The 24447-nt window shown below is 44.9% G+C and overlaps 1 protein-coding gene across 1 annotated transcript in view; it reads left to right on the top strand.

The window, feature by feature from the left end:
- Positions 1–18402, top strand: part of PCSK2 (proprotein convertase subtilisin/kexin type 2) — a 258591-nt gene extending 240189 nt beyond the window's left edge. The window contains exons 11-12 of the mRNA XM_038571554.1: positions 4419–4646; positions 15447–18402. Coding sequence (XP_038427482.1) covers positions 4419–4646; positions 15447–15933 — 715 coding nt within the window. The 3' untranslated portion in view covers positions 15934–18402. The remainder of the gene's footprint in view (positions 1–4418; positions 4647–15446) is intronic.
- The last annotated feature ends 6045 nt before the right edge of the window (positions 18403–24447 follow it).

The following is a 24447-nucleotide window of genomic DNA, read 5'->3' as shown; positions in this document are numbered from 1 at the left end:
AAATTCCTCAGAACACCAACTGCCTGAGGTTGGGTACACACTCAGAGACAAAAGCCGGTGCGAGCAGTTTATTAGAAAAGGGCTCTTAGGAAAAACCAGGCTAAAGTAGAGAAAGCAGGTTAAGGATGGGGAAAAATCCAAGTAAGGATGCAGCTCGATCCCATGGGGAGCTGGAGTGTAAATGCCTCAGAATGTGTTGTACCTCAAGGCAAGGATTCTGGGCCGCTGTGTTCTGGTGCTGGTCAGTCACTGGCTAAGAGCTATGCCCGGGAAGTAAACTCCCAAGGCACCTCTGGCTTTCTGCACCTGTGGGTAGAGCGGCTCCAGTAGCCAGCAGTTAGAACAGCAGCCAAGGATGAGAACAAAATAGCCCTAAGAAAGAATTCAGAAGGAGGAGGAGGAAAGCCACTCCATGAACAGTTCTTACAGCTCATCTCTCTTTATCACGAGACAAGACAACTGGGAGTCCTTGGTGACATACGACAGCAGTCGAGGGCTGCTTGCCACTCAGAGGTCCAATTAGAAAGCTTTTCCAAAGCAGTTGGAATGCAATAAACAAATTACTCTGTGTAAATGTATGCCCATCAGGACCATGAAAGAGGAACAACGGCCCCCAGGACTCCAGGGGAGAAAAGGGAAGCCATTATTTTTATGTCCCACCCAGTCACTACCCTCATAAAGTGCTTTTCTGCCAAATGCTTGAAAATAGCTTTTTGAGTCACAGGGAATATTACTCACATTTCCCAGTGTGATCAACATAAAAAAGATTTCAAATGATTTCTTTGAAGTGGGGAATGGGGGTGGAGAAGGTAGGGACGAGGTCGGTGACTGCCACCTTCATATATTTTTGCATTCTCCTTATGAGCCAGGGCTTTCTGTGTGGTTCTAGGGGGCTGAACTAGGTTTGAGAGGTCGGTCATAGAGAGGCAACGTTCTGGCTTGAGAGAACCATCAGTAAAGTGGCCCACATGTTGGACTAGAATAATGTTTCCAAAACTGACCTTTTGGGAGATGGATTTTTTTTTTCATGTATACTCTTTATTAAAATATAAGAGACAGAGAGAAAAGTGCACAAATATTAGATACAGCACAATGACTTCTTACAAAGTTAACAGATCCCTGTAACTGGCACCCAAATCAAGAAACAGACCATTACTTAAGTACCAGATGTACTCTTTGCTTAATATTATGTCTTAGAGATTCCCCCATACTGTTGAGTGTGGTTATAAGTCCGTTCATACCATTGTGAATTACTCCACTGTATAAATGAATCCTTGGGCTGTTTCCAGTTTGGAGCTATTATGAATAATATTGCTATGAACAGTCTTACACATGTCTTTTGGTGAACATTTGGATGCTTTTCTGTTGGGTGTGTACTAGGGAGTCAGAATGCTGTGTCATGGGGTATATATGTGTGCAGTTCTCATAGATACCCCCAAATAGTTTCTCAAGGCAGCCATTGACACTCCCTCTGGCAGTGTGAGTTACAGTTGTTCTAAGTCCTTGTCAACACTTGGTATTGCCAGTCTTCCACACTTTAGCCATTTTTATGAATTCAATGGAATTGTATTATAGTTTTAATTTGCATTTCCCTGATAACTGGTGAAGTTGAGCACTGGGGAGGTGGAGTTTTGAAAATAATAGAATCTCACATCTTAGATAAGAATATAAATCTCTGGGGATGGATGGTCCAGGAATCTTTCCTTTCAAGCTATATCCCAGGGACTCCAGGCCTGGGCATCCAGTAAAGCAAGAGCTCTATAAATCTATGAATCAGGATACTGTTGTATGGCAGGTCAGTATCCGGACTCTGCCCCTGACTAGGTCCAGATTGGAAACAAAATCCAAATAACAATAGCTAAACTGAGATAGGATTTTATTTTTTGTCACGTGAAAGATAATATAGAGGTTGGGAGCCCAGGGCTACCATAGGGGTACCACTGGGATTTGGAGGATCCAGCTCTTTCTAGATTTCTACTCCTCTACCTGCATGTTCCCTAGATGCCACGGGAGCTCTACCATCATGTTTACATTTCAGAAAGGAAAACAGGAAGAGCAAAGGGAAAAAGAAATCCACCAGCTGAGTCAGACTTGCTTAAAGGTTTTTAAAAAAAGCCCCACCCAGTAGCTTTTGCTTATTTCTCATTGACCACAACCCTCACGTGATCACCGCAGAGTACAAAGGAGGCTGGGAAATGTAGCTTTGGAGCTGATAATATTGCTGTTCTGAATAAAATTCTTACTAGGGAAGAGGGAGGATAGTTATGAGAGAGACAAGAGCTATATCTTCCAGCATCTAAGTGGGTGATCGATCATTCACCTCTCCTGGATCTCTGTTGTCTTATCTTAAAAATATGGAAAGGACACCGAGGCAGGACTCTACTTTTGTCACCAGTCCCCACATGATTCTGATACAGGCAGCTTGAGGATCACAGTCTGAAGCCCCCTGGCTGGGATAATGCAGGGGCTCCACTGTGGTTTTCTTGGCGTAGAGAACTCCCTCATCATGGCAGCCCTCCCTTTTAAAATATTGAGTTGTCTGTCTGTCCCTCTGGACAGTAGGCTCTGAGAGAGCAGGGACCTTCCTAAGGTGTGCCTACAACTAGCACAGTGCCTGGAGCTGATCTACACTTTGTGACCCTTCATGGAATCACTTCATTATGCAGTACCTTTCCATACATCTGTGCCTTATTTTACCAAAGCCTCAAACCAATGTGCTGAAATTTTATCAAATGAATTACATTGTTCCTAGTCTTTTGAATTATTTGACTTCCAAAAAGAACCATAGAGCAACATTTTTCCAACTTTTTGATTTGAAATAAATTTGTGTTCCAACCCAACACCACACACACACAAACACACGCACACACACAAACACATACCCACATAGTTTCATGAAAAACTTTCCTATATTACATGCAATCCACACTGTTATTCTTTTCTGTTCCATTCTGTTCATTTTTTAATGATAGTCCCATTCATTAAATCACTGGTTCTCAAGTTTAACTGTCTGGCTACTAGAATGACCTGAGAAGTGTTCACAATTTCCAAAGCTTGGGTCCTGCTCCCAGAGATTCTGACTTAATTGGTCTAAGATGTAGCCTAAGCAATGGGATTTTAAATGTCCTCACCAGAAGGTTTTAATGTGCAACCCAGGTAGATATCTATGCAATAAGTTGATTTCCTGGCCTACAAATGGGTCTGAGTTGCATTTTGAACAATGCAGACAATGAGTGATATTAGACACTGATTTCCAAAGTAGCAGCACCTACAAGCAGATTTGTTTATTCACTGAACAAACAGTGTACCAAGGGCTGCTGTCCTGGGCACTAGGGATACAAGTATGCTGAAGACACCATCTCTGCCATTGAAGAAATGTCAGCCTCATTTTCACAAATGGAACACCTCCATGCAGCCAACAGTCAGGTCAAGAAACACTGCCAGCATCCAGAAGCTCCGTTGTGTCCCCATCCAATCCCCCACCCCAAGACTAACCACTAACCTGACTGTTAACAGCACAGATTAGTTGGGTCTGTTACTTATTTTATTATTTTTTAAGATTTTACTTATTTATTCATGAGAGACACAGAGAGAAAGAAAGAGAGAGGCAGAGACACAGGCAGAGGGAGAAGCAGGCTCCATGCAGGGAGCTTGATGTAGGACTCAATCCTGGGTCTCCAGGATCAGGCCCTGGGCTGAAGGTGGCGCTAAACCACTGAGCCACCCAGGCTGCCCAAAACAAATGGAGTAATACAGTAAGTTCTGTGTCTGGCTTCTTTTAGTTGACATTGTGTTAGCGAGATTCATCCTTATTATTCAGAGTAGCTATAGTTTATTCATTCTCATTGTAGGACAGTATTTCATGTCCTGCAAATACATCTTAATTAGTTTATTCATTTTATTGTGGATGGGCACTTGGGAGCTTTGTAGTTAGGGCCTATGAACATTCCAGTACACATATCAGATGGATATATACACATATTTTTATTGGATGCATACCCAGGAACAGAACTTCTGGGCCATAGCTTAGGTATTTGGACAACATGAGAGGATACAGCCAAACAGTTTTCCAAAATGTGTGCAGTAATTTATATTCCCATCTGCAAAGTATGTGAGTTCCAGTTGCTTCACATCTTTGCCAACACTTAGTATTGTCAGTTTTTTTCATTTCAGCGATTCCAGTGTATGTTAGAACATGCACTTGGAGCAAATTTATTTGAGTAAGAAAGGCAAGATTTTTAAATGTATGTGTATAATGGCTCTGAACGGTGCATGGAAATCCTCCCTTGACTTGGGAGTTCATAGATGTTCCAAAATCCTACAAGGGGTCTATGTCTTATCTTAATCATTGTGTCTCTCTCCCACCTTATGTCCTTCCCCTTCCCCTGTTCTCGAATCTCTCTGCCTCTGGTATCCAGCCTGGGTCTGACCTGGAGAGACATGCAGCATCTGACTGTGCTCACCTCTAAAAGGAATCAGCTTCACGACGAGGTTCATCAATGGCGGAGGAATGGGGTTGGCCTGGAGTTTAACCATCTCTTTGGTTACGGGGTCCTTGATGCGGGCGCCATGGTGAAAATGGCTAAAGACTGGAAAACCGTGCCTGAGAGATTCCACTGTGTGGGAGGCTCCGTGCAGGACCCTGAGTAAGTGCATATGGAAAACATCCCAGAGAGGGGGCCATGGCCTGGGCAACAATATCAGATTCCCTCTCTGTCGGCTTGTTATGCACTGGATTTCAGTCAGGGACAACCATCTTCCAAGCAGAGCTGGAGAGCTGCACAACTCCAGGCGGCTCCGTGTACATAAAAAACAATTAGAGGACTCGTCACCCCTGCTGTTACTTGTGATCCTTTACTACTTCAATGGCTTGCACCATTATTTTTGAGTGTACAAGTCAACCAGTGTAACCAGGTCCAGATCAGTAAACAGATCATATCATGGCCAATATCCCAGAAGCACTCTTGTGCCCCCTTCCATCATCATCTCCCCAAGAGTAACCACTATCCTTCTAACTCCATAGATTATTTTGCCTGTTTTATACTTAATACAAATGGAATCAGACACTACCTTCTCCTATATTCTTAGCTCAGAATGCTTTAACCATGTTTAGTGTGTACTGGCAGTTCATTTATTCTTGTTGTTAAATAATGTTCTGTTGTGTGACTATAGCACAATTTATTTATTTGTTCTACTTGTGAAGCAACATAAGGACTTGATGCTGAGTGAGATTGGATAGTGATTTGGAGGGATTGGAGTGAGGAGTTCCCTATACAGAAACTACCATGCTGGTGACCTGCATTTACTTCTGTTTTAACTTCCCATCACAGCAAGAGGATTGGACATTGAGCACCCCTTTTTATTTAATTTCTCTCCTCGTTGATTCATCAGTAAGACAAAAATAGCAATTCTTATCATTAGTATTTTCAATTGAGCTATTCTTTACATACAATGAAATGCACAGAGCTTAAATGTTTTCTTTGAGTTTTCATGTATACATCTGGGTAACCACCACCTGGTCAAATGATGGAACATTCCATTACCCCAGAAAGATTCCTCATGCCCCCTTCTAGTTAGTTAATCCCCACATCCCATAAAGAACCACTGTTTTCATTCCTGCTCCTATAGATTAGCTTTACCACTTCTTGGACTTTAACTAGAATCACCAATATGGGGGTGTCCAGTTTCTCTGACTCATAATTATGTTTATGAGATCCATCCAAGTTCTTGTGTGTAATAGTAGCTCATTCACTCTCATTGTTGTATGTTTTTCCATTCTAAGAATACACCAGTGCTTATGTTATTTAAATAATGATAAAATCCATCTCTCTAACCCCCCATCCCAGCCTCATCTCTGTTGGTCATTTGAGCTTAGCCAGAGTCTTACTCTCATGCTGCATCCTCCCTCTCCATTTGCCCTTAGTCCTGGATCCTCTGTAATCAGGTACACAGATCTAGATTCCAATCTTGATTTCACCAAACTGGACAATACTTTTGACCTCCCTGACCTCTCTTTTAGTAATTCTCAACCTTTGTGCCCCTTTGGCAGTACAGGTGAAGTCTGTGGACCCCATCTCAGTAGACAGTTTTTAGATGCACTAGATAAAATACATAGGACTATGAAGGAAGCCAATGACACTAAAAAAGCAGGTATAAAAATTTGTTGAAAAACAAATTTGTGATGAAGTAATATATGTCCTTTCTCTTATAAACACATTACATAAAAAGCTCCTAGTGTCTAGCCTAATGGCCATGATCATTTCAGAGCAGAGATGTTAACCAAAATATTCCTTCGGGATACTGTCAGTAATTGTAATGGGATGTGAACATTTCTGGGCTCTTGGATGACAAACTCTGAGGAAGTGCTGATACTGCTCTGGCATGTGGCCTGCATTCTGAATTAAAGGAGAAGCTGTTTCCCTCATAAGTTAGTGAAAATTAATATGTAGGGGGGTCTCTTCCATCTAAACTCTTCGGCCAATTCAGTTCTCTTCTTATGTCCCCAAAGCAAAAGCCTCTTCTCTTTCCTCATCAGTAAAATGGAGCTAATAACTTTTTCCTTCCTAGGCTGCCTTGAGACCTTAATAAGACAGCAAACATAAAGCTGGCATGTAGTAGGCGGTCAACAAATGTAACTTTGTCATTCCCTCTCCTCCATGTTTGTAGATACTCCTGGTTCATGCCTGTGGGAAACTGAAAGATACTAATCTCCTGGAATTTTGAATACCGTTATTCCTTGATCCCTACATGAATTCCAAGTTTTGTGTCCTTGGGACCTACACTCTCCTCCCAGTATCTCCACCAGTGTTGGGCCAGCAACCTCATTGTTTGCTCGCCAGGCTTCCAGAAAGTGGCACCAAGTGGATGTCGCAGAGTGACATGCATTTTCTGTGGATCAGCCCATGATCTCATAAGCAGAGCCCCCATCAGCATTAGGTGGAAAAGTAAAGCTCAGAGCAAGGCCTTTCTCTAATAACTTTTAAAAAACAGTGCTACATAAGCCCCACTTAATATGCCATAAAAAACAGCTGCTCTGTCGCATTCCTGTCAGTCTTCCCCAGGCTGCCACGTACCTACATCATTTCTGTTTATCCTTGTCCCCCTCTGCCTGGTAAGACAGGCTTTACCCCAGCCCAGATGAGCTGGTTGACTTGGCCAAGGTCACAGAGGCTGTAAGCGTGAAAGAAGGAATTAGCTTTTATTGGGCACCTCCTATGTGCCGTGCGCTTTACATCTGTCTAAGCTTCCTAGCCAGCCAGACTCGTTGAAGGTGTGCCTTACCTCACATAGGCAGGGTATGAATATTGGGCAGGATGAATAGCAACATGGCCCCATGCTGTGTCTCAGGGACAAGTGCCTCCTAGGTGGCTGGTGTGAAGCCTTCTACAAAAACAGTGTATCTCATCCTTGTAAGTCCAGGAGGTATGTACGATAATTGTCACTCTTAACAGAGGAGGAAGCTGAGATACAGAAAGCACCAGAAATTGCTCACAATTACAAAGGCCAGACCAGGGCTTCAAACAAAGCCCATCTGAATGACATTGGCTTTAGGGAGCTCCCATTGTGCCCTTAGGCCCTACATTAGGTGCTGCATCAAACAGCCTTGCTGTCAGCTGGGCAGTGTCGTTACACCCAAGAAGAGGCTCAGAGAGGATAAGGGCATGCCAGAGAACAGCTAGCTATTCAGCAGGCAAATGGGGATTTGAACCCAGGCACTCTGATGCCAGCACTCCACTGCTTGAGGGGCCTCTCAGTGTATTTCAGTGATCTCCCATTAGAAGAGGTGAGGCTCAGCGCATACAAGAAGAATCTGGGGGCTTCCTTCGTAAGACCTTCCCTGGGGACTCTGAAAGACCCAGCTGGTCGGTGGGCCCACTCTCCAAACTCCATAACTGCTGTCCTGGAGACCCTGTCACTGCCAGAGTCCACAAACAGGGTGATCGAACAGAGACAAGACTGGGAACCACTGTCCAAATGTGCAAGGGAATGATAAATCCAAAATAAACATTCAATGGATAATTGACAGCTGTACTGCCTGCGCTAGAATTCAAAACAATTCTTTGTATGATTTGGAAGGACGGGAGACCTGGTAGCACAGTGGAGACGTTCTCTATCTGAGTGTCCACTACCATAGCTTGTGGCTAGGGAGTGCTAGAAATGTGGCTCATCTGACCGAACTTTAGTTTATTTAAGTTCCAGTAGCCACTTGTGGCCAGTGGCTGCCATCTTGGACAGCCCAGCTGTGATGTCTGATAGTTACACCATCACAGGAAGGATACTCAATAATGCAAACAGAACAGGAAGTATAAATTAAATAACAACTCCCTGAAAGGGCATCTAGAAGTCAAGCCTGAAGGAGAGCTGGGCCAGCCCATTTCAGTCTGTGCCTCCCCCAGTACCCCTTTGTGCTCACACCCCTACACAGATAGCAGCCCCAGGGGCTCTGTGAGGTGGCCCTGGGACAAGGCAGGCACAGTTGTGTCACCTACCAGGAGCTGCTCTCGGACAGTCACCAGGCTACACTCTTCTCCCACAGGAGGTCAGCTGGCTATTCTCATCTCCAGGTTAGAAAACAGGAGACTCAGGGAAATGAAGGAAATTGTTCTGGTTCCCAGAACCAGCCCCGCCAACATCTGCCAAACCCTGGGCCTGGAACCTCCTTTCCTTGTTACAAAGAGAGAAAGATTTACAGAAAGGGACTTGGCAAGAGGGGAAGATTTATGGTGTTTGCTCCTCTACAGAAGCTCAGGCAGCAGCAGGTAGGGGCCAACCCATCACTCACAGGCCTGCCACAGAAGCATCAGCCACAGTCAGCCACACACCAGCTCCATCCATAATTAACAGAAAGGTGGTAACAGTTGCAGTGTTCAGGGGAACAATCGGCTTAGTCAAGGGAAATGTTGATGACAGACCTTATCTTCTGAAGCCGCTCTACACAAGGATGGACACTTCATGATCCTCAAGCTCTGTGCATTTGGGAGGTGGGGGCAGGGAGGAGAGCAAAACCAAGAACATAGGCTGTGATGAAAGACCGTTTCTCTCTCAGTTTCTGAGTACATGTAACATCCTGTCATAATCCCCATAAATGTTGAATCTGGAGCCAAGAAGTCCATCATGTTATAGTCAGGGACATGTGAGGCCCAGCAGCTCACAACTAGCCAGGAACTTTAGCCAATATCAGCAGCCTGACTTTCAATGAAAGGAACAGGGAAGCTATTTCAGCAGTGGCCAGAATTGGGCCCCCCATGGGGACAAGACTCTCTGGTCTATCTGGTTCACTGGTGCAATCCCCAGAGCCTCTATCAGCACCCAGCACCCAGTAGTCACAGGGTAGGTATTTTCTGAATGCGGGAATGTTTGGCCAGCAGCACCTAGGTACAAGGAAGATGGCCAAGGGGTGGCAGGAGGACCAGCTGACCAGCCAGGAGGCTTGTGGACGGAGGCCAACCTTGTTGGAAGGACTCTGTGTCCCCTGTGCCTCCTGTGCACCCTCAAGTGCCCCACCCCTGAATTTGTTCTCAGAAACAAGCCAATGAGCTCTAGGGCAGGTGTGCTTATTGCAGAATTCAGGGGCTGGTACAGGCTACCATTAGGGCAGCACGCAGGCCACTGTGCAGAGAAGGCCCTTGTCACCACGAATCACACTCCCAAGTGGCCAGGTTAGAGGCATCAACAACCACTTGCTGTGACATGCAGGGTGAGTGCCAACTGTCAGGGTTATGGGTTTCCTCGGCATAATCTTCCCAGAGAAGCAGTCAATTTGAAAAGCAATTTTCTAAAGCAACTTTATCAGCAGAGTCAGTGAAGGGTGCTCAACTAAAATAAGAAGGAAAAATACAACTGGCCCTGAGTGTCTACACAGAACCAGCCATGTGCAGTGAGCAGAGCAAAGCCAGGCCTGCTCACCAGCCGGGGGCGGCCACATGACCCTCGAGTGCTGAAGCACAGCATGAGGTGTTCAGCACAGACTGTCCCCATCCTCCCCTGCACCCAAGAGAGCTGTTCGCTCGGCGCCATTGAGGCGGTGGCAAACTGAATTTTAAGTGAATTTGGAAGTAGATGGTAAAGTCTGATGGGAATGCCAGATGCAGCACCGTAGGGCGTTGAGGGTGTGCCTGGTGTCCAACCAGTTGTGCGACCATGGACAGGTCACTGCCAAGCTGCGGATTGTCCTGCATGAGTTAGTACCCACCTGCCACTATTACCTGGGAAAGGGAAAACATCACAGTCCCCACCTCTTGAGTGTTCTTCTATGACTGCCACAGAGTAGACTTCTTCAACCCTCAAGAAAGGGTGGCCATTATGAACACTACTGTTATCATTCTAATAAGATGACTGTAGCATCATAAATTATTTTTATCATACAGTTGAGGACTCAAAACACAGGTAGCATTCCAGAGGGCCCCCCTGGGAAGCAGTGCTGATTCCTAGGCAGGAGGCAATTGACCACTTTTTTGCAACAATATGCAGTAAAGATATAAGCCATCCTCGGGTCCCCAAGTTTGTCTTTTATGAGACTTGAACATGAGGCTTCCGTACATATTCTCTCAAAGTTCAGAGAATAGCTCAGACCTCTTGATGGAAACCTCATTTTTGAAGCAAATGAGTTCCAGAATATGGATCCAAGCAGAGTCACTTTGGTTCCACAAACAACCATCTCCTATTTCAACCTTTTTCAGAGAGTAAGTGCACGTGTGCACGCACACCAGGGGGTGGTGGCCCAAGGGGGCAGAGGGTGAGGGAAAGAGAGAATCTCAAGCAGGTTCCACACCCAGTGCAGAGCCAGACATGGGGCTCGATCTCACAACCTTGAGATCATGACCTGAGCTGAAATCAAAAGTTGGACACTTAACTGACTAAGCCAACAGGTGCCTCCTATTTCAGCCTTATAAATTGCCTTTTTCTGAGTACATCAGGAATTGCTTTTCCTTTAAAATAAGGGTGGATTGGATTCCTTTTCTTCTTCTAAACACAAAATATGGACACTGTAGGAAAATCAGAAAATACAAGTGAGCAAAAAAAAAAAAAAAAAAAAAGGAAGTAATAAGAAACACCTGGCAGATACTGTTCTTCCATTCTCCTAACGCCATGGTGCGGAGAAGCCTACCTCCGGAGAGGAGGAGTGACATTATTTCTCTTCCAAGACTCATCTGGAATTCACCCAAGGCTTTGAGTTTCATTTTAAAGTGACTTAACGTTCCAGGAAGAATCCACTGCTCTCTCTCAGGGGCCTACCCCCCCATGCATTCTAAGGGCAGTTCACATGGCAGGGCAGCGATGGCAAGTTCTGCAAATGGGCTGTACCTCCATGGCACTAAACAAGCAGGACTCCCCAGGGGCGCTTGGGATGGCCTCCAACCCCTGCACACACCCCAACCTCAAGGCTGGTGGGGAAGTTGTGGGTGTGTTTGTGCCCACTCTAGTCTGTCTTCTGCTTTCCAGGTAAGGACAAAATGCCAGTCATTTCTCAGCCTCCTCCATCCCTGCCCCTAGCCCTCTCACAGATATACTCCCGTGTCCCTGAGGCTGAGCAACGGGCAGCCTGTGTTCTAGTTTCCTCTTCTAAGGGGGTGGCTGAGAGTCATTAGTTGAAACTCAAAGCAGCTGTGGAGGGAATCTGGATGAAAGACTGTACCTACGGAAGCCCCCGTAGCCACGGTGTGCATGAAGGTTGTCTTAGGTTTGGTCCCAAACGGATTTCTCTCCTATCATGAGATCATCTCAGCCCTGGAATCACTTCCTATATGAAGGACATCGTTGTTCATTTTTGGAAACCCCATTGCATGTGAGCTGTGGATCTGATTCCCAGCTACTGTGGCCATCCTGTCTCTGGTTCTCAGCCAATTGAAGAAATATTTCCTGTTTTCCCCCAGGAAGGCAAGGTCACTTGTCTGCCAGAGTTTCCACGAATTGACTTGTAAATGGACTGTCACTTGGTGAATTCCATGCATAAGTGGCCTGGGTGCAAATGGGGACAGAAAAATGAAATTTTTTTTAGAACCCAGCTTGTGTTTTGAATCTTGGTGATAATAGGGACAATTGCATTTGACAAATGATTAGTGATGCTTTGTAATATCTAGAATAACTATTACTCAGGGTAACAGCTTTCAGTTGTTGACTTGTGAATTTGCTTCTTGAGTTTTTCAAGGTTGCCTGACCTGAATGATAGGAAAGGGGATCAAACGCAACACAGGACTCAGAGCCAGAGTTTCTGCCTGCTGTGGGCTCTGCCATCATCCTCTGCTCTCTCCAACTGTGCTTCTTGGAGAGAGTTCCAGAGTCCCTGAGTCTCAGCTCTGAGAGGAAAGCCTCTGGACCTGCCTGTTTGTCTGTGTAAAATCTCAGTAGTAGAATATGGCATTTCACTGCTACTTGAGGTCTGAACATTCTAGAAGCCTCCAGCAAGGTGGCCAGAAAACCTGCATAACAGGATCCACAGTTTTCCCAGCTCATAGCTTTTCCTAGAGCCTGTGAGCCATGACAAAAATGGAATGTGCTTACAATAGAAGACCAAGAAATTTTCTAATTGTGGTGGTACTTTCCGGTTCAAATTGAACATATGCCAATAATTTATATCTGTGCTATCCAATATAGAAGCAACTAGCCACAGATGGCTATTTAATAGGATTAAATACATTTAAATTAATTATTAAAATTAAATTTAATTAAAAACTCAGTTCCCCACACTCATCATGTTTCAAATGCTCAATAGCCACACATTGCTAGTGCCTACTGTATTGGACAGTACAGATACAGAACATTTCTGTCATTGGAGTGTTGTCCCAAGATTGTGAATCTGAGAAACCTACCAAGGAGCCGACACCGATGCAAACACACGAGGGTTTATTTACAAGCTCGAGCTTGGGTCCAAGTATACCCGACACAGTGGAGCAGGGACTTGGACCCCGAGGTGGGTTTCAGCTTAGTTTTAAGGGCTGGTTTAGGGGACCTCCAGAAGAGGTGGAGCAATTCCTCAAGTTCCATTTACATTTTGATATGGGGCCTTCAAGGGCATTGAGCTCTGTTCTAATATGGGGCTTCATGCCACTGGCTTGGGCTCTGTTATCATTCTAATAGGGGCTTCCTGCCCTTGGCTTGGGCTCTGTTTTTATTCTAATATGGAGCTTTCTAGGACCTTAAGCCATAAGCTGTTTGTTTTTTTTTTTTTTTTTTCTGTAACTGAAGTAAGATAAAGTTCAGCTCTTATTCACAGGGGCCTGGGATGGCTGTACTTGTGCTAAGGCTGAACTTAAAGTGGAATGGCCTTAATTTTCTTGGCCTCCACATTGCTACTGACTACTGTATTGGACAGTACAGATACAGAACATTTCTGTCATTGGAGAAAGTTCTATTGGCCAGCTCTGATCTAGACATCTGTAGATATATGATATATATGAATGTGTGTATATATTTCATATACACAGTAACTCTTCAGTGTAGAAAGTCATATCTTTATCATACAGGTAAGGAAAATGAGCCCAGAGAGCTCAAATGCTTTGCCCATAACTGGACCACATAGCTTTCTACCTATGGGCTGGAGCCCAAATGATTGTTGGTCATGTATCAGCTCCCCTGTTACGTTTCTGACCCTGTTGTGAGTAAATAGCATCCTTTCTGAGAAATCTAGCTAGCAACCTTCCATTCTCTGACTTCCAAAGCTGGTCTAATACTTGTTCTCCACCAAACTAATGATTTCCACAGAGCATGGTACCCCACCTCCACCACTAGATGTCCATGGCCAGTGGGTATCTCATGCATCATTCAGCATCAGCATCTATGTAGAGTGCATATAATAGTAGCTCTCCATGAAACCCTTAAAGCACATATTTTGAAAGGTCCTTGAGAGAGTATTGACTTTTATCATTGAGTTACAGGGTAAGCTTCAGCAAGCCCACCCAGGTTTATGGCTTTGGTTCCAAGGGTCATGCAGAACCAATGCTTGCCTCTGAGCTGCATGTGTGATCATCTTTTTGTAGATGGGCTCTACAAGATGTGTGTTTTAAAATACCTATCGTTTTATGCTCCAAAATAAAATACCTTGTCAAGGGAGAATATTCACATAGGGAAAAGCCCAGGGAAGGGTTGCTAGTACCGTGATCCTGGCACTATGTTCCATGTTTTCATAGGTGGTCTGATTTGGTGTCACAAAATCCATCCGTGATGACAGTGAGATTTCAAAGTATTTAAATAATTTGCCCAAGCTCTCCTGACCAGTAAGCAGAGAAGAGAATTCTAACCCAAATAGGTTTATTCCCGAAGTCTGGAGTCTTTTCATTACACCATGCAGTCCTCTAATATAGCTTATTATGTTTCCTATGCAAAAACCTCTGAGTGTCTTGCCTTCAAAAGAGGCCACATCCAGGAAGGATATTGGTTGTGTGGAAAGTCAGCTGAGGAGTGCTTAGGCTGACCCTCCCTGGGGCTTCAGCTCTGTGACCAAAGTCTTTCAAATTCCTGTGATCTTTCAAGGGATGCTCCTTCACTAGGATTAACTCCATTCCCAACTTTTTCTTGACAGTAATAACAATCACCATAGCAATAACTTCTATTTATCAAGATACTTAGCACTTTATTTTTTTAAAAGATTTTATTTATCCATTCATGAGAGACACAGAAAGAGAGAGAGAGGCAGAGACACAGGCAGAGGGAGAGGGAAAAGCAGGCCCCACACAGGGAGCCCAACGCAGGACCAATCCCTGGACCCCCGGATCACACCCCAGGCCGAAGGCAGGCACTAAACCGTGGAGCCACCCAGGGATCCCTGATACTTAGCACTTTAAAAGACAGGCATTGTTCCAAAAGTAGACCCAGAGGTGAGACTCAGGTGCTGACAGTTTTTTTGAGAGATGATCTCAGGAAACACCATCAAGGACTGGAGATGTGAGACAAGAGAGAAAGAGCCAGTCAGGAGTGCTTTGATGAGCATGTTGCCACGGGGGGCGACACGTTCAATCCCACTGGGGACATTGAGTTGCCCCGCTAAGGAACAGGGAAGCCAGGGTATATTAGTCTATGGCTTTCTATTCAAATGATCTGTAGGAGGCTGTCCCTGAAGAGTTAAATCCCTGACACTTTGTGGCTACCCATCAGCTGAAGTAGGCTCCCATGGTTGGGGGGTGGGCGGGGGGTGGGAGCTCCAGGAGAGCAGCTGTGTGATGCCGACATCTGAGGTGGGAAGTAGTCAGAATACATGAGAGCCACAGCTGCAGGTGAACTCGGAAGGGGCTCAGAAGAAGTGAGAAGGGCGTGAGCAGCATGCCCTACATTTCCCTTCCACACAGAAGATATAGGCAAGGGGCATAGGTAGGATGCTCAGGCTCATCCCGCTGGCCTGTCTGATTAGCTCCAAGGCCCCTGTTTTCTTCCTGAAGCTGCCTTTCAAACCCTAAGTATAAGTGTGCCCATCATCCCTTACTGTATGTCTCTCCTCATCACTTTGCCCTCAGGAAAATACCATCCACTGGCAAGTTGGTGCTGACCCTCACCACCGATGCGTGTGAGGGGAAAGAAAATTTCGTCCGCTACCTTGAGCACGTCCAAGCTGTCATCACAGTCAATGCAACGAGGAGAGGAGACCTGAACATCAACATGACTTCCCCGATGGGCACCAAGTCCATTTTGCTAAGTCGGCGTCCCAGGGATGACGACTCCAAGGTGGGCTTTGACAAGTGGCCTTTCATGACCACCCACACTTGGGGGGAAGACGCCCGAGGAACCTGGACGCTGGAGCTGGGGTTTGTGGGGAGCGCACCACAGAAGGGCGTGCTGAAGGAGTGGACACTGATGCTGCATGGCACGCAGAGCGCCCCTTACATCGACCAGGTTGTGAGGGATTACCAGTCCAAGCTCGCCATGTCCAAGAAGGAGGAGCTGGAGGAGGAGCTGGACGAAGCCGTGGAGAGAAGCCTGAAGAGCATCCTGCGCAAGAACTAGCACCACAGCCCGGCCTCCACTGACTCCCTCCCTCCCCCATCTCTGCCTCTCTGTCCTCCGTCCACACTCTGTCAGGAATCTAGCAATCACTGTCACCTGCACATAAGCGATTCCAACTTCTTGATCTGAAGCTTTGCTCACTGTCAATGATTCTTTTCATCCCAATGGACGCAATCTTTTTAATTCTATGCCCCAAATACAGTGTTCCCACCAACACCCATGTCCTATTTGTGACTCCAAGTTCTTTATTTGTGCCATTCATATAGGTGATAGCCAGCAACCAAACTGGGACAGCTTTCTCCTCCATTGTTTTCATATCTTAGAAGAGAATGCATTTAAAAAGCCACAGGCAGTGACTCCAAGAACGTTTATTTATGGTCTCAACAGAGGACCTGTTACATAAAAGAGAAAAGTAATAACAGAAGGTGAGCTCTGAATCTCTAAAGCACAACAGATGCTGTAAATCCTGGCGGGGGTGGGGGGATGTTTTGAACTTAGCAAGATTTTTCAGTGACATAGATGAAGGTGGTATGATGCAAAAAGATGCCATCTATGACGGCCCTAATTACTGGCTGGGGAGGAGAGTCAAAATGCACGAGCATTGGAAATCATACCACTAACACCAACAGCATAACTTGTCCTACTCAGCCAGTGTGATACATATAGAACCTAAGTAGCTTGGCTGTCCTTTTCACCAGCTGCTGCTCTGTTACGGTAAAATCTCCTAGAGAAGCCCAAATTACTCAGTTTGTATAGAATTCATCCCAGCCTCAATTTTCTGGGGTTCCTCACATAGCTATCCAAAAGAAAAGGCAAGGCAAGTCTGGCAACACGTCTATTAAAGAATAGCTTAGTAGTTTAGAACACTGGAACATTCCTTTTCCTAAATCACTTTGGAGCTTCTTAATCCAATGAGAAGCAAGATGAGTATTTTGGGCACACATATACTTGGGCTTTAATCTCCAAAACATACAGTTGGGATTCTTCAATGTGTGGGGCAATGGCCTCTGTTCTGGAAGAGGTGTGGGAAGGGTGAAGGGGGCATGTTTGAAGATGTGGATCTCCATTTGCATGGGGCCTCTTCCGCCAAAGGGGGCTGATGCTCACCCATCCCCCCAGCAACATGAGGCCTGGAGGAAGCAAGAGAAGACCTCTGTAGGGAAAGCACGCAGTTACTATCTTGACAGCTAAGCAATCCGTGAAGATGTGTAACAGGCAACCCAAAGGTGACACACTCCTCTCCCCGTCAACCCCAAAAACACAGCACCATTTCATTACCAAATAGAAATGCTTTCTATTTGACCCATCATCATTTCGTTTTCCTCCCCAAGGATTGGCCCCTTTATTTGTTTGATTTGATTCCCAAGAACTGATCAACCACTTCTGGCTGCATCTCTCCCTTCCCATGGGAGCATGTAGCTAAGCTCAGAGTTCCTTTCCTTAAAGCCAGCAACACAAGGGCACTAGGTTCCATTCCTTGAAGGTGGCAACTTTAAGAGAAAACTCTGGAAAACCCATTTTCTTTCTTTTCTCCCCCTCCCATATTGGCATGAATTTCTGTCTTCTCTAACACCGTATGACCTTCTCTATATAATGCTTTAAAATGTAATAATATTTATGATTTTTAAAAGAAGTTTATTACCTGTTGCGAAGGTCTTTTTAAACCAGTTTAAAGAAAAAATTAATGGAAACCATCAAAAATTCATTTCATATTAACAGTCTGAAAATAAACCAAAGGACATTATGTGTGCATATGTGTATAAGTGCACACAGAAATATATATACATATGTAGACTATATACATGTGTGTATGTGTGTATATATATATACATATATATATACACTTGTATAAATGTATATACACACATATACCTAAAATGTGTGTATGTGTACGTATTGAAGAAACAGACACCATATTCATCTCTAAAAGAATATTCAGAGAATATCAAGATGACTCTGGCTGAAGAAAAAGGCCGGTGGAAATTCAGGTGAAAATGTTCATTGATTCCCGTTGCATCACCTCTGTAATTTTGCAGCTTTCTGTATAAACATTAAATGTCTTATATAGCAGCAAAAATATAAAATAGTTGTCCATATTTTCACAGCTGTGGTATAATTTATGAAATTAGAGAGTAACTTATCAGCTTCTTAACAGAAATGCAAGTTTTGATATGAGTATACAGTATATAAAAAATATATATAGTGCTATATAAAAATATTTGGTCTCTTTTTCATTTTTTGCACTAGTATTAACACAAAGATATGTCTGGCTAGTGAGGTTTTTATGATATCCCTGATCCTAATGCAAGAGATGGTTATTTATAATCATTTATTTTAAAAAATAAAAATAAGTGAATAATGATTAATCAAGTTAACATTGTTACTCTCTGTGACAAAATTTTATAAGTAAATTTAAAAGGACATGTAAATTAGGAGACTCGACAATAAAATATTACCTTCCAGAAATTATGTGGGATGTGATGTGTATTACATAAAAACACTTCATCCATTCTAGGATCAGATAATGAAAAGTTGCCAAAGAGAGATCTAAAAAGCTTGCTTTCATAAATATGCCTGAGAAATTTATAATTAGCAAATTACAAATTACAATCTATACCAGCAATTTTCAAACTCAAGTTATATGCCATTAACAAGTTGTAGAAAAAAATTTAGGGAATCATGTTCAACATTTTGGAATAGAATAAAACATAATATAATAGAAATGAAACTGGAATAGAACAGAGTAGATCATGCATATTAGTAAGTGTTGTTTCTTGAAATATTTGTTTTGTGTGTTTGTGTGTGGAGAAAGAGTGTGCATGTGTATGTATTGGCTCACAAGGTAAATATTTATTGTGGATCATGGTAAAAATCTTTTAGAAAGACTATTCTACAATGTATTCATCAAGCTAGACTGAGTTATGCTCTAGTAACAAATAGCCCCCAAATTTCAGTGGCTTAACACAGCAAAGGTTTACTTATAATTCACATGAATTTCTCTGAGGGTTCAGGAGACTCCCTGAGGCCACAGACTCAGGGATTCAGGCTGTGTTACTCTTCGATCTTACAGTTTGCAATCCTAACACAAGGCTGCTAAATGACCTTACAGAAGAGAACCTATGGAGGACTCTCATCCACTCCTCTATGTTCAGCCTGAGGAGACACACATGCCTTTTGAGCTACTATGCATTGGCCAGTACTGGTCAATGACCCTACGTAAACACAAGGCAACTGGGAAATGTAGGACATCTAATGGAAAACTTGATCAGCATCAGAGAGAGCTTGACACATTCTCTTAAAAGATATTAAGTACTGATTTACATGGCAACCATCTCTTCATGGGTAGTACTGTGAACAGTATTACAACTAGCTGTAAACTATGTGACCACAAACTATTCTAGCAATCTTAACAATTATTAATAAAATACTAATGTATTGTACTTATAATGGTTCACTATGAAAACAATGTTTAATTTTGTCCTAGGATAATACTTATCAAACCCAATTAGTAAAATCTTAAGAAAGGCTGTGACCAAAAACAGACATTAAAGGTGTAAAGTCCAAAGTCTGAGGTTGTGACAAACTGAGACACTGCTTTTCTATACTTAAGTTCAAAAATTGACTTCCAAAAGATTAAAACTGATCATTCTTATAGTGTTATTACTGTACTGTCATTATTAATTATCACTTACAAATTAATAAGAGTGGTTTTCATGTGATCATTGGTTGGAGCGAAAACGACATACTGCAAAACCTATGGGAAACATAGCCAAGTATTTTAGATTTATTTATTTTTTAATTTTTATTTATTTATGATAGTCATACACAGAGAGAGAGAGAGAAGCAGAGACATAGGCAGAGGGAGAAGCAGGCTCCATGCACTGGGAGCCCGACGTGGGATTCGATCTCGAGTCTTCAGGATCGCGCCCTGGGCCAAAGGCAGGCGCTAAACCGCTGCGCCACCCAGGGATCCCGTATTTTAGATTTAGAGAGGGAAATGCTTAATTGGGAAATTGGTGCTCTCATAGCCAGAGTAAGTTCTTGCATGCAAAGTTTGATAGAAATTTCTAAAAATCAAAATGTCAAGATTAAAGACAGTGGTTGTGGGATCCCTGGGTGGCGCAGCGGTTTGGCGCCTGCCTTTGGCCCAGGGCGCGATCCTGGAGACTCGAGATCGAATCCCACGTCGGGCTCCCGGTGCATGGAGCCTGCTTCTCCCTCTGCCTGTGTCTCTGCCCGCCCCCTTCTCTGTGACTATCATAAATTAAAAAAATTTTAAAAAAATAAAGACAGTGGTTGGGAGAGAGAGAGAGAGAGAGAGAGAGTGAGTGGTTGTGAGAGAGAATAAGGGATTCTAAAAACTCTGAGAGTTTGAATTAACATCAGCGCAGAATGCGTCCTGGACCAAGGAAGATGACTTGGCTGCAGCCAGCTGGGTGGTTGTCTCCAAAGAAGGAATAAATCAACAGAAAAGGTGGGGAGAGGAGCCAACACTCAGCATGTAGGAGCTTAGGAAAATGGAGTCAGGGGAACAAAAGTTGGCAGAGAGGATCTGGAGGTGTTAAGCGTAGGGAAACATACAGGCTTGGTATAAAGAGGAATTCCGGTCTCTGAAGAACTGAAATCTATTGAGGACAGAGCCCAATGCATGGGAAGCCAGCGCCTGTCAACATCATCCATCTGCTGATGGCCAGATTCCACGTCCACCCTCAGCCTCCTGAGCCTTATTTGGCTTCCCAAGGACATTAACACCAGGAGAGGGGATAACTATCACTAGGGATACCAGCACCTGGATCTCTAGAGAAAAAGATACCCTCTTTGCCCTGCAAATTAAGTAGTTCTTAAGTTTTCCCACTAGTCTCTTAGGTATTTAGTTGCCAAGAAACCCTTTTCTTGGATTCAAAAAACTCCAGTTGAATTTGCTTGTGGACTCAAAGGGACCAGGAATCAAAGTTTAACCCAAGATAAATTCTCCAAGCCAGCCTGCCAGCTTCATTTTTCTCTTAGAAGAGTTTCACTGTTTTGAACCTGGGGATAGAATGAACTGATGGTTAGAAATGCACTTGGGATGAAGACTTCGTGTTACTAAACTCTTAATGTTCGGCAACACATGGTTTGGGGTGGGGTGGGGGTGATTGGAAAATCTCAGCCCACAGAGTTTGAGATGCCACAACAGCAATGAGTCTGGGAATCCCTTTGTTTTGATGTTAACTGACACTGAATTCTACCGAGGCTTCAGGCCAACGTGCCCTCACCACCACAGTGTCGGTGACCCACCTCGAAGTGCCTTCAAAGATGTCCCTCTGCACCCAAGAGGATATTCCATCGGCTACTCCAAGCTGGATAGAAGGCAGAGGCTGCCACTTGTCTTTTTCTCTGGAGCTTCTGACTGACCACAGGTGACAAATAAACCAGCTAATAAGCTCCTGATCACAGGATACACGCTTGCAGGTGAAGGGGTGGGTGTAACAAGCGAAGGTACCAGCCAGCAGAGTTACCACTAAGCAGGGATGTATCTCATGGTCAAACATACGTCTCAATTGAAAAGCCCTGTTTGTTTGAATAAAACATAAGTCAGTGAGGCTTTTTTGCGGCATTTATTTGCTTTCATCCAAGCATGAGAAATTGAAGTCAAGCATTTGTACTAATCAGGGCGCCTGAATGACATCCTTTATCATCAATGTGCCAAACTGACATACGAGTTTTGAGGTGACTTCATTCACCAGCAACACCCCAAATACAAACCTATGATACAAAAATTGCAGGAAAACTAGATTATAATGGCTGCTTGGAGATCTTTTCTTATAAGCTTTAAGTCAAGGAGAGACCTAAATGGAACTTTCCAGCATGAAAGAGGAAAGAAGAAACAAACATATCTGTTCATATGTAAATTCATTTTATAATAGACCTTACTGGCACATGCCCTACACTAAGGATCAGCAAACTACAGTCCAGAGACCCAATCCGGCCCTCTGCGTGTTTTTATAAATACACTTGTATTGAAAACAGTCATGCCTGTTGCCTTTCGTATTGTATTTCAGCCTGTTTTCATGCTAAAGCAGCAGGGTTGAGTAGTTAGTACAGCCTATGATCTGGCCCTTTGTAGATAATGGTTGCCCATCTATGTCCTTGGCCCGGCCCGGAGGTCACCTGTAGCCAGTCTGCACACATGCCCACGCCGAGGCCGCTCTCTCCGCTGGGCGTGTTCTCTGACGGCACAGATGCACCAGACCTAATGCGCGACAGACAGCAGTGTCGGGGAATCCACACCCCGGGGCTGGAGCCACCCGTACCGAGGAAGGATGGGAGCTGGTACATAGATAGCCCAGCTTCCTGGCCTCCTGTTGCGACAATGGGAAGATTTTCTACCTGGTCTCTTCTGGGGTCCCCAGTGGGTTGGAGCCCCAGGTGCCCACGGCAGTGGCTGGCCAATTAATGCAATCTGTGTTGATGCCTCGCTTCCCTGCCTCACGCCCTCTCCCACCCCGTCAGAAGACAGAATCCCACCAAGGACGGTAACAGGGAAGAGTGATAGAAGTACTACAAAGTGAGTAAAAAGGATTCCCTACTTAATTAGAAAGGCAAAAGAGGGGGGATCCCTGGGTGGCTCAGCGGTTTGGCGCCTGCCTTCGGCCCAGGGTGTGACCCTGGAGACCCGGGATCGAGTCCCACATCAGGCTCCTGCATGGAGCCTGCTTCTCCCTCTGCCTGTATCTTTGCCTCTCTCTGTGTGTGTGTCTCTCATGAATAAATAAATAAAATCTTAAAAAAAAAAAAGGAAGAAAGAAAGAAAGAAAGAAAGAAAGAAAGAAAGAAAGAAAGAAAGAAAGAAAGAAAGAAAGAAAGAAAGGAAAGAAAGAAAGAAAGGCAAAAGAGAACACTAGAGAACACGGACCAAGGAGTCTACTACACGTGCAAGTCAGGGGCTCACTAGGAAAGGGAAGGTAGCTCTCCAGGACCATGGTGGGTCCCTGGGAGGGCCACCACCCACCTGACTCCCTCGCATGCCCAGAGCTGGTGTGTGAGTGCAGGTGGAAGACCCAGACCTCTCAAGAGGGCTGCCAACCACTTGGTGCAGGCATTTCTGAGGAGACTGGGATGAGGCTGGTTCTGCGAATTTTGGAAAAGTTGAGAACTGGATACGGCAGCTGCCGTGGAAAGGAACTGCTGCTCCCGGGGTGAAGCAGCACTGCTGGGGGCAATGAGGACAAACAAGAAGGAGCAGGCCCCTTCCACCTCCTCCAGCTTTTCCCTCTTCTGCCACCAGGGAGATGCCAGCAAAGCAGAGACAAGGTTGTGGGGTCCATCCCTGGCACCAGAATGGTCACTAAAAGAGGCAGGTGCTCCCTAAGAGCACTGTGTTCCTGTGGCCACAGCTCTAACAGAACACCTGCACCCAGAACCCTGCATAGGGCCTGCTTTCTGTTGATACTGAACCTCAGTTCTTAGCAGCAGTCTTTGAGAGCTCTGGGGTTGCAAGCAACAGAAACCCACTCTAACTAATGGAAACAAATAAGTGGCATGTCCAAAGCATGTGGAGTAGCTCTCAGAACTCAAGGAAAGTCTGAAGCAGCAGCCTAAATAGCCCAGAAAAGGGATAGAGATAGGAGCAGCCCTAAGAAGAGGGAGACACAGAGGGAGTGAGTGGTGAGCACATCAGAACTCCCCCACCACCGGCCAGCTCCAGAATTTCCTGCCTCAGTTTTATTTGGCTCAGATTACCACTTCCAACAGTGGGTCTGATTTGTCTTGGCAGTCTGATCAAGGCTCTATGTAAAGGAGGAGAAGCTTCTCAACACAAAGTCGGGGCTGCCACCTGAGGAGTGGGGGTTGTTGCTGGGCACATGCCAACCAGCTGCCTTAGGTTGGGTCCTCCCAGAAGTTGAGTCTGAAACAAGGTCAAGTCATTTATTAGAAAGGAGCGTCTGTATATAGGGAACAGAAAAGACAGAGATGGAAGGAGACTGATTCAGGGCATATGAGTAAATGGGTTTCTTTGTGGATATCCGGGGTTCAGACCCACTGGGGAGAGTGTGGAACAGCCCAGAGTTATCCCAATGGAGGGGAGACAGAGCAGAGGTATTTATGCACCAGGTCCTGTCCATCCTGATTGGGGGCTGCTCCCGGGGCACAAACACTACAGTGCTCCCCAGCTGCCACGTGTGTAGACTGAGCACCCCTATGACCACAGGAGCCCCTGGGGCAGAGTCACATGTGCTTGGCATGAGAAGCCTAGGGAAGTAGGCATAACCCAGAACAGGAAGGGTCAGGGGATCTGGAGATCAGCACCCGGGATGGCTCAGACAACAGCAGTTACCAGTCACCGACTCAAATGCTTGGTAAATGGGAGGGGTGGGCAGCTGGGATTCAGCTTCTTTATGGGGGACGCAGTTGTAGGAGACTCTCAATCCTGGCCTTGAGGCTGAGTCAGGATAGAGGAGGCTGGGACTCTCTGGTGCAACAGTTAGGACCAGAGTAACAGTGGACCAGCACCTGCAGCACTAGCACTTAGGT

The sequence above is a fragment of the Canis lupus genome, chromosome 24 (assembly GCF_011100685.1).
Source record: "Canis lupus familiaris isolate Mischka breed German Shepherd chromosome 24, alternate assembly UU_Cfam_GSD_1.0, whole genome shotgun sequence".
NCBI lineage: Eukaryota > Metazoa > Chordata > Mammalia > Carnivora > Canidae > Canis > Canis lupus.
The sequence above is the reverse complement of the archived record's forward strand: the minus strand, read 5'-3'. Positions and strand labels throughout refer to the sequence as shown.